Source organism: Ascaphus truei, chromosome 3 (assembly GCF_040206685.1).
Source record: "Ascaphus truei isolate aAscTru1 chromosome 3, aAscTru1.hap1, whole genome shotgun sequence".
In the NCBI taxonomy this organism is placed as follows: Eukaryota; Metazoa; Chordata; class Amphibia; order Anura; family Ascaphidae; genus Ascaphus; species Ascaphus truei.
In genome coordinates, this window is record NC_134485.1 from 227882443 (window position 1) to 227894115 (window position 11673).

Sequence of the window (11673 nt, forward strand, 5' to 3'; positions counted from 1 at the left end):
CGTTTTGTACTATAATTGTACTATACAAGATGCAAAGAGAAGGAAACAAAACATTAACAGTTCACTACTGATTTACCAATTATTGTTAATATACATCATTAATCATTTATGAAAAATAGATGACGTGAGATGGTGAAAATTAAAAATACAAAAATCACACAATTAAATCACTGGAACATTGCGTTTTCATTAAGGTTTTCAAACCACTTAATTACTACCTGCTTTTCCTATATGCCCTTTATCAACTATATACTGTATGCACTTTATTGGGTCTATGATTATAATATTGTATGCTGTAGATGATCATAGATATATTAATGGCAGATCAATTATCTGGAAATTATTGTGAGATTTTTTTATTTGTAATTTTTTCCTTTTTGTGGTACCATATCTATTTTTGATAAATGATTAATGATGTATATTAACAATAAATGGTAATTAAGGAGTAGAGATGGGCGAATCCAACCAAATTCTTTTCTCGGATTTTTGCTGATGTTAACCGTAAAATCCAATTTCGCAGTTTAAATCCACAAGAGAATTTGGGCAGTTTCGCCAACAGATTGCTGAATCCTTGGATTGGATTCTACGAATCCGTGGCTTGGATTCTACAAATCCGTCCATAGATTGCGGAATCCACGGAGTGTATTGGTAATAAAAATAGAAAATCTGCAAAATGCGAATCGCAAAAAAAATGATTCCCCCATCTCTATTCTGAATTTCACTGTTATGGTTTTTTCCTTCCTTCTCTTTGCTTCTGAATATTTATATATACCCCAACTGTATGTACACCGTCCATAATAAGACTTGATTAAATACCTGAGATATACTCAATCTGGAGCTTGCATACAGATGACTTTCCTTTTTTATGCTGTAGCAATATCCTTTAAGAACTCTTGTGTGGCACCACAAAAAAATACATTCAGTGCATCTTCATGCATAATTTGGGTCACTTTTGATCACAATGTATATTCATGTGTGGGTTAAAAGGCACATTAACCGGAATTCCTTCTTTTTCAGTTGTTCTCCAGGTGTGTAGCCTTGTGCTGTATCCGATCAAGTTCATCGAAACAGTCACTCTGAAAATATACCATGAATTCAACTGGGGCTATGGCTTGGCATGGGGTGCAACTATATTTTCGTTTGGAGGTGCTATACTTTACTGCCTGAACCCCAAGAACTATGAGGACTACTACTAGAACCGTGCTGAGAAAGAAATGAAACAACAAGATTACTCAACTTTTTTTCTATCTCCGTTTTCTAGAACACACGTGGAGCATCAAGCAATCTACTCCGTTGAATTAATCTCCTTTTGCCTTTAGGCCGCCAATAATATAACCAGCTTTACATCCACATAAAAACTGCAGAAAAAAAGAATACATTTTAAAAAAAGCAACAGAGCTGATAACAACATAGGCAATTGCTGCAATCAGTTATGGTGTTAACTCCTTGTTCCTTGAGTAGACATAAAGAGACTACATAACCATGATCATGGTGTAAATTGTATAATGAAAATAAAACCGCAATGGCTGCCTAATTCCTGCCAGGATGCATCTGTCACAAGAGTCAAATGAGATTTCACTGCTGCATCATACTGCTGAGTTAACCACTTTGCTGGATAGAGTGTTGAAGAAATGGCCTGCTGTGAAATGAAAGCTGGGAGAATAATTAACAAACGTGGTTAATGCCATTCCCCCCCAAAAATCTGCCTTTGAGGGTCTTCACAGTGACAGAGATACATAGTAGTAATCCACAGCATACACTAAAGGAAATAAAAATCTGAGGGTATATGTTTGTACTTAGTGGCTAGAAATGTCACCTGTGCTCCGAGTAGTTTGTGGAAAAAATGGAGCATCTGTTTTCCCTGAGTATAAAAAAAAAGAAATTCATGTGTTGCATTTTATCTCAATACCCTAGTCATGGTTTCAGATATTAAAGGGAAACAAGTGTCTAGGTACCTTACAACCTCCCCCCCCCCCCTATTTTTAAAGAAGGTATGTGTTTGTTAGAATGTGTGTGTCATAAATATATAAAGATATATTTTCCCGGCAAAGAAAAACATTTATTCTAGATTATGACAGAATTTCATGACCAAAAATTAAGTGCACTATTGCTTTTCATTTTAATGTAGCCATTTGTGTTGAATGAGTTGATGTGATACAAAGAACACGCATATTATGGCACTAAACATATTCATTTATGTCCCATTCATGTTTATATATGGTATGACATGTATGTCTCTGTTAAACCTAATAAGATCATAACATTAAAATCATAAAAATGCCATTGTGATACCATTGCAAATATAATTTCCAACAATAGATTGTGCCTGCATATTAAAGATTACATAAAAAAATGAATTCTCCAATTCTATTTCATCTAAATTATATCCCCTATATAGACGGTGACAGTGTCTCAAAATATTCTTACTGTATATTGGGTTCTTGTTTCCTTGCTTCAAATTATAGTGAGAGTAATTAGCTCTGGTTTTAAAAAGGGAGCTGACCAGTCTATGGTCACTATGCTTCACCTTCTAATGTTTCCCCATTCCATTAACAGGCAAGAAATTAAAAATAAATAATTTTGTTACGGAGATCTGGAAGCATGAAGAGTGCTTTAAAGAGGGGCATCAGCTGATCAAGTCACGGAAAATAGTGCTAAAAATTATATTGTTTCACGTTGCGTACATTTATGTTTATTTCTTATCCAGACAAGCAGACAGAATTCTGAAAACTCATAAAAGTTATACAAATTTGATTTTGAAATGCCTAATTCAAAGTTGCTGGCACTGCTGCTCTTCGATAAGACACTCTCTTTGGTCTCTTTTACATGGTTTAAATAAATTCAATTTTATATTGCAGCATCTCTCATGCCCGATTGTTTTTTGGCAGTGCGCTGTCAATTCCACCTTCATTGCGTGATTTTTATTACGTACCTGCTACTGAACAATTAAATATTTCTTGCTAAATTGCTGTATTTATGAACAGTGGCTGTGTTAATGAATATAAATACACATTATCACCAATATACTGTAATTTATGAAAACTTGCATCCAAGACATGTAAAAAATCAGTTGTTGTATAATTTCTATTTGACGGTTCACTCCCTGACAAAATTCCCTTCTTCATTGCCAGAGCAAAAAAACAGGACTCTCTGACAATAATGGGATTAATATTTTTGGCCATATTTACTAATCAGAGTCCTGCCATATGACACCTTCTGGTGCAAGGACACATCTTACAACCCATTCACTTCATTCTTAGTCATCTCTCATAGCCTCACTTAGTAAAAAATGAGCATGTGGAGGTTATTTATTAAATAATAAATTTTCAAACTGCAAAGCTGGAGCCAAATAATTGCACTAGATTTATCAAAGGTATAAAAAGCAATGCTTATAATGGATTAATTTTCTTTAAAATCTGGTGCTTTTTTTTTTTTTTTTGCTTTAGTTCTGCAGATGGGGGAATATAGTAAATGAACCCTATGGGGCACATTTATCAGGTGCCGGTAGGGGTCATTGCACCCGTTCCATTATTAACTCCAACAGACTTCAATGTGAATTATCACCAGAAAAGGTGCAATAACCCTTACCAGGAAATTCACAATGCGCCAGCAAGAGCAGATGCCATTTAAAAGGCTGACCCACACATAAAAAATAAACAGGGCTACCATGCTATTCAGTAAAAGCCATAACATCTGCTACATCTGTATATTAGAAATCTAGTGGTAGGGAGCTTACACACAACACATTAGAGGTAATAAGCATAAATTACATCTAGTGCACCAAATGCAGTAAGGAGACTTCCTGGAGTGCATCCACATAGGAGTAACCAAGAAAAAAAGAAGAAGAACGGCGGGTACTCTTATATTCCCATTAGATTGCAGAAAAAAGGCAGTCAGCCTATGCTCTTGTATAATATGCAAGCACAGAGAATCTTTGATATTTTAGGGTATATTGTAGTATGTTGTTTTCACGAATGAAACAGATTACAGATATATCGAGAAAAAATATCAGATAGAAAATCATCCTTACATTTCACACTGTTAGCTCTTCTTTTGGCATCCGAGAGACTTCAAAGCAAACTGTATTTCTCACTATAGCTGTAAGTCCAAATACTACCAAATGTTGAGGTATCTCCAGTATAATCATGGAATATCATGTGAATTAACTCACTCAAACAGTAGCTGTATATTAACAGCCACAACAGAGCAACCACTGCCCTTTTTCTGACAACCAGCAAGATATTTTTATCAGGGTCTTTAGTTAATATAAATAAAACAAATAAAACAGCTTGTTCTTCCATATAAAACTGTTTTTCATCAACATTTGCGACTTAGGGGCCTATGCAGAGATCAGCGAATTTAAAAATTGGCGAAGGTAATAAAAAGTAGCTTTTTTGGAGAGTTTTATTCTCCATATGCAGAAATGTGCGAAATCTGCAATTTATAGCATGAATGCGTGTGGCGAGTTTAAAATGGAGAGATGCGCGATGCTGAAATGTGTAAAAAAAAAATCGCGCATTTTTTTTTTCCTTTCCTATAGCCGGCGAGCTCCAGCTTCTTGCCAACTTTTGTTGGCGGAGCAAATTGTCGAAAATCGCGCCATTTTATTGGCGCGAGCAGCCGCTAGATGCCGTTCGCGCCTTTCTGAATTAGGATATTTTTAAAACTGGCGAGATGTAGGTTCTCGCCAGCCGCGCGGCGAGATTTACAAATAGAAAAAAAAAATGGCGCGTTTTTCGTAACTCGCCATTTTCTGCTGTTTTCTGCGCGAATTTCTCAAAAAAATGGCGAGATTTACTTTAGCGCTGCTCTCTGCATAGGCCCCCTAAACGTAGTTAAATGACTGATCCTCAGCTTATCAACCATGACAATAAAGCGCTTAAGTAAAGGTTAAGGCCAAGGCTGAGTTTATTTTTGTTCCTTTTACCAGCCAGCAAAGATGGTTCTCTGGATTTTAATGTAAACTACTTGATAAATCAGTGTAAACTATTTTGGTATTATGAAGACAAACACTGCTTTATTAATATTTGAGAGTTCTTTATGAAGTATAAACAAATAGTTTCCAAGAGCTTTACATGGAAGAAACTTACAGTAAAGGAATATCCCAGACAAAGTGCAACCACAGTTATACTGTAGCAGAACACCACCCTCACAGCAGTTTTTTGCACACAGTTCTAACACTGTACTGTACATAGCACTTTACAGAGAATATGTTAATAGTACTGAGGAAGAACTGAATTGTAAAATTAATTGTTCTGGTAAATCTGTGCAGATGTAGCAGATGATCATTGGGTTCATGCTGGCACGTTATGTAACAGTTAACAGTAGGGCCACTGAAAATGGTTAAGAAGATAACACATGTATTATTTAACACATTATTTTGTGCGTGATTTAGCGTTAACAGGGGTCATTACTTCTGCCACATCTGTAGATGCGGAAAAAATAAAATAATGAATAGAGTACATTCATGTTGATGTAAATCATATCACATAGGAGGCAGCAATAATCGGAATGGGGCGTTTTGGCGTGTCCATCTCGCCACAGCCAATCATCCACCGGCATTTAGCTGGTGCCAATCAGCCACAGCATACAGCTAGTCATTGGCCATTTCACTGTAAAGGTAAGTGGTTAGATGTATTAGTACTAGTATTTGGGGTTAACTTATGTGGTTTTAAGGTAAGGAGTTAATGGGTTAGAGCAGGCCTGCACAACTCCAGTCCTCGAGGGCCGCAAACAGGCCAGATTTTCAGGATATCCCTTCTTCAGCACAGCTGGCTCAATTAGTGACTCAGTATGAGTGAGCCACTAATTGAGCCAGCTGTACTGAAGTAGGGATATCCTGAAAATCTGGCCTGTTTGCGGCCATAAAGGACTCGAGTTGTGCAGGCCTGGGTTAGAGTAAGGGGTTCGATTAGGTGTCAGTGTAAGGGGCTAAAGTTATGGTAAGGTGATATCGGGTTAGAGTAAGGAGTTTTAGAGTAAGGGGTCCAATTAGCTGCAAGGGGTTTAGGTTAGGGACTTACCGTTATGGCAAAATGGCCAACTGCTAGCTGTCCCCTGCGACTGATCGGCTGTGGAGAGATGGCCGTGCCGAAACGTTCTAGACCGTCAATAATTGTTATACAAAGATGAATGGTGAAATGAATGGCCCATCCCCAAGACACACAAAGTATGGAGCATATTGAGAATCTAAGAAAGTGTTGTTAAAAGTAAAAGGTTTGTGAAGATGATTAATATCTACTAAATGCCTGTGATTTAGGATCTACAGTAGCTAATGTATAAAATACTTTAGCCTCTCTCTCCAAGCACAAGAAAGTTTCACGTAAAACACAACCATTTTTTTCAGTGTTTTATTGCACATTTTTCAATATGTCTAAATGTTAATTATTTACAATGTTAGAATATCAAAGAATGTTGGGTTCAAGCTAATGAAAAAAAATTGTTTAGTATCTAGCATGTATGTCAATTTACTAAGGGCAGGGAACATTGTAGTTACATGAAAGTCGTGGCTAGACAAGAGCCTCTTACCATGCACAAATTTTAAATATATGACATGTAGTTGCTTTTTTTAAATCAAGGAAGATTAAACATGTACTGTCCATTGCTTATCTAAGCAAAGATTTTTCAGTGTAATACTGCTTTCAATTCTGACAGTAATTTGTTATATATTTAGTCTCATAAGAGAAAGCAATGTAATGAGCTATTGAGTCACTTGCTAATTTGTATCCAATAACAGAACATGAAAATTATTTTTAGCTATGGAAACATTATTGCATTGCTTAAAAAATAATGATTTGAACACTATCATGTAACCTGTTTTATTCTGATAAAAGATACAGTAGCATTGATGCATTTATTTAGTTGAAGTCAATAGAGTACTCAATTAATTAACAATTAATAAAAAAGCTGTTCAAACATTTTTACAATTTATGTAAAATTTACAGTATCCTATGAATAGTGGGAGATACCATTACCATGCTGTGTTAAAGGGGATTCCTATTGCTTTAAACAGTGGGAGCTTGGATTTGTATGCAAAAAAAGGTGGTACTCACTATTGTAGGTACAGTAGTACTATCAGTACACTTCAACCACTGTATGTACTATGGTAGAGCAACTTTATGCATTATACTGTTTGGTAATATACTTATCAATCCTTGTATTTGGTTTTGACTCACAGACAATTTTAATCTTAAAAAACATATTTGTTTCTAATTTATTTTTATACACATTAATTCTCATGATGATGGCATAACATGTTTTGGTGCCAGCATTACGTTTCCTGCTTCGATTTCTTGCACAAACTATGTTTAACTTTTGTAAGTACAATATAAAAAATTAAAATAGGTAAATATAGAGCGACTTATGTGTTTGAAAAAAATGATATACTGTATATGAAATAGCATGTGACTGTATAATATTAAACATGCAATGAACTGACTGGTAAGTGAAGTCCAATCTTATAGCTAGCAATGTAATTTATTCAGACTGTATTTTTGTACAGAACAGTGCACACTAACCTATTGCCTCTGTGTTCTCTATAATGCCTAATACTGTGCCTAGAGATTTCATTTCTGTCTAAAAAAATAAATATATTTCAAGCTGTTCACTTGTGTTGGTTTCTCTTCTGTTTCCATTTAAAGTTTTAGCTTTATGTCTGTTTGGCACACCTCTTCACCAAATACAGTTTAAACAATTGGCTGCTATAGATTTAATTCTTGAGGTTGTGTTCTACATGTGCATGATTTATTCCTTTGCAGCCCATGGAGTCTGGAATACTGTACATTTCTCTGCCTGGGTGCTCTGAAAAGTAGAGTACTAATGACCAGTGTTACTCATTTAAATTAAATGTCACATTCTGGTTTACTTAATCAAAATAAAGTATATGTATGAGCAATAAGTTTACTACTGATGCAGCCTTGAGTATCCGAACACTTGCCTGGGAAAATCTGGGGCAATACCCCAGTAATGCTGCAACATTTCTGTGACATTTCTGCAGAGACTAATGGCCCATCAGACTGAACGAGACTGCCAGGGACCCCCGCTGTGTTAATCCGATGGGCCATGAGTCTGTTTGCAGAAATGTCACAGAAATGTTGCAGCATTACTGGGAGATTGCCCCAGATTTTCAAAGGCAAGTGTTCGGATACTCGTTGCTGCATCTGTTTTTTTGTGTTCAGGTGTTCTTATATTTATATTTGAATAAGTTAGATCCTACAGTATGTTCTTTACAATGAAATACAAATGGAGAGTTTTGTATTTTGAAACTATTAATTGATGTGTGTGTTATTTTTAATGCTAAAGGCTGTTCTTTTGTGCAACAATTGCTCCTGCGGGCAAAATCTGCTGGATGTGTTCCAATTGTCACACCACTTTGTAGTTCTGTCTCACAGGGTGCTCTGTTCACCCCAACACAAAATCCAAAAAATCACAAAATTGGAGGAGAAAGGAGATAAGGGCACGAGAGGTGTTTCAAAATAAACCTACTAAAAACAACATATAATATCAAAAACATTAAATTCAGTATTGTACTGAAGTTGATCCTAACATATCCCTATAGCATGTTCATCATCACATTCTGGAAGTACATTTTAATATAATATTGGCACAGTGATGGTACTGATAACTGTAACTCGCATCATTATGAACAGGTATTCATAATTTCAATTTAGTACAAAATTCTGTTTTGAATAGTGTGTTCTTCCCATGGGAAGATCTAGCAAACAGTTCCATAGCAATGGAAGTTAGCACTCCTCCCTCAGGTTTCCAGTGTAGATCCATGAGTGCATGTAGGGCAGCCGATCACCACCACAATCAGCAGAAGATATACTACCATCTGTGCTGCCTCTACTCTCTACTAATATATAATGAAACAGTTCCAATTGGGTTAACCTTTAGGTCACCTCTATTGGGTAAATAGGTTGGCATAGATATACCACCATCTAACCTATGCCTACTCTCTACTGGCTTATAGTAAATCAGTTACCATTGTTTTTTCACATTTAGGTTATATACAGTTGTGTGAAAAAGACACCCTCTTTGAATTCTATGGTTTTACATATCAGGACATACAAACAATCATCTGTGCCTTAGCAGGTCTTAAAATTAGGTAAGTACAACCTCAGATGAACAACAACACATGACATATTACACTGTGTCATGATTTATTTAACAAAAATAACGCCAAAATGGAGAAGCTACAGTATATATGAAAAACTAAGTACACCCTTGCTGCTTCCATAGGAATTAAGATGCTAAGTAGCAGACAGGTGCTGCTAATCAAATGCCCTTGATTAATTGATCATCAGCAAGTGTGACCACCTCTATAAAAGCCGAAGTTTTAGCAGTTTGCTGGTCTGGAGCATTCAGGTGTGTGTTAACACAATGCCAAGGAGCGTGCAATGGATATAGCACACACCAGGGCTGGTAGCAAAAGACTAATAGCAGAGAGAAAGTCAAAAAGAGGCTTACTTCCTGTCAGGAGGAAGAGGGCAGGGTTTGCCAGAAAGCAAGATGGCGTTGCTTGCTTCACAATCCTTAAAGACACAGGATCTTGACTCGCAGCTAGAGGGGGCGGCGATCAGAAGTAAACAGGTAAGGAAGGGACACGCCGTTGTTTTTTCACATTTAGGTTATATACAGTTGTGTGAAAAAGACACCCTCTTTGAATTCTATGGTTTTACATATCAGGACATACAAACAATCATCTGTGCCTTAGCAGGTCTTAAAATTAGGTAAGTACAACCTCAGATGAACAACAACACATGACATATTACACTGTGTCATGATTTATTTAACAAAAATAACGCCAAAATGGAGAAGCTACAGTATATATGAAAAACTAAGTACACCCTTGCTGCTTCCATAGGAATTAAGATGCTAAGTAGCAGACAGGTGCTGCTAATCAAATGCCCTTGATTAATTGATCATCAGCAAGTGTGACCACCTCTATAAAAGCCGAAGTTTTAGCAGTTTGCTGGTCTGGAGCATTCAGGTGTGTGTTAACACAATGCCAAGGAGGAAAGACATCAGCAATGATCTTAGAGAAGCAATTGTTGCTGCCCATCAATCTGGGAAGGGTTATAAGGCCATTTCCAAACAATTTAAAGTCCATCATTCTACAGTGAGAAAGATTATTCAAAAGTGGAAAACATTCAAGACAGTTGCCAATCTTCCCAGGAGTGGACGTCCCAGCAAATTCACCCCAAGGTCAGAAATTGCAAAAAAACCAAGAGTTACATCTCAGACTCTACAGGCCTCAGTTAGCATGTTACATGTTAAAGTTAAAGTTCATGACAGTACAATTAGAAAAAGACTGAACAAGTATGGTTTGTTTGGAAGGGTTGCCAGGAGAAAGCCTCTTCTCTCTAAAAAGAACATGGCAGCACGACTTAGGTTTGCAAAGTTGCATCTGAACAAACCACAAGACTTCTGGAACAATGTCCTTTGGACAGACGAGACCAAAGTGGAGATGTTTGGCCATAATGCACAGCGCCACGTTTGGTGAAAACCAAACACAGCATATCAGCACAAACACCTCATACCAACTGTCAAGCACGGTGGTGGAGGGGTGATAATTGGGCTTGTTTTGCAGCCACAGGACCTGGGAACCCTGCAGTCATTGAGTCGACCATGAACTCCTCTGTATACCAAGGATTAACACCGCAGGGGTCCCTAGCAGTCCCATTCAGTTTGAATCTGTCACGCTTGTGCTCTCCTCACAAGCGCAGGGAAAAGGGGAAGGACCCATTAGCGAGGTGGGGAGGCCGCAGGGGATACGAAGGGAGTAAGTTGCCGCGCAGCTGGGGATCGGCGCACGTAGTCACGTGACCGCGCCGCGCGCATGAGAATGCATGATGCGTCCGGAGGTGCGGTGCCTACTCAGAGACACGAGTGATCCAGCTGCAAGTGCGCGCATGCTCTGACAGCAGTGCGGGAGTGCGCACGTTATCAGGCACCAACGCGGGGGTTGTGGGAAGCCAACGCTTCAGCACGGGAGTCTGGAAACAGAAACCAGGAACATGGGCATAGAGTCCAGAGCACAAGGTAACATCCAGAGAAGGATTGCTTCTTGGAGAACGTCCAGACTTCTTAAAGGCATAGTAACAAAAACAGCAAGGTGCAGCGAAACTAAATAAACATAAGGGTTCTTAGTCTAATCCATTGGCCAAGGAATTATAAGCCTGCTACCACGTCAAGGTGAACCCTACTTAGCAGGTACCTACACTACCCGACGATAAACTAACCTCTGTAGTATAGGAGCAACTGTCCCAGTCTTCCGGAATCCAGAGGAGAGTAAAGGTCCCAAGGAGGTCCAGGCAGGAACAGCGTGCAATGGATATAGCACACACCAGGGCTGGTAGCAAAAGACTAATAGCAGAGAGAAAGTCAAAAAGAGGCTTACTTCCTGTCAGGAGGAAGAGGGCAGGGTTTGCCAGAAAGCAAGATGGCGTTGCTTGCTTCACAATCCTTAAAGACACAGGATCTTGACTCGCAGCTAGAGGGGGCGGCGATCAGAAGTAAACAGGTAAGGAAGGGACACGCCGCAGGGGGCGTGTTCTGCGCATCGTTACAGAATTGGACTGCCAGGGACCCACGCTGTTAATCCGATGGGCCATTAGTCTGTCTGCAGAAATGTCACTGAAATGTTGCAGCATGTACCCAGCATGTACCCAG

The 11673-nt window shown here is 38.2% G+C and overlaps 1 protein-coding gene across 1 annotated transcript in view; it reads left to right on the forward strand.

Annotated features, from left to right (window-relative positions):
• TMEM47 (transmembrane protein 47) overlaps positions 1-5780 on the forward strand; it is a 142861-nt gene extending 137081 nt beyond the window's left edge. Inside the window, exon 3 of the mRNA XM_075590261.1 lies at positions 1018-5780. Within this exon, the coding sequence (XP_075446376.1) occupies positions 1018-1196 (179 nt within the window). The 3' untranslated portion in view covers positions 1197-5780. The remainder of the gene's footprint in view (positions 1-1017) is intronic.
• Positions 5781-11673: the final 5893 nt, after the last annotated feature.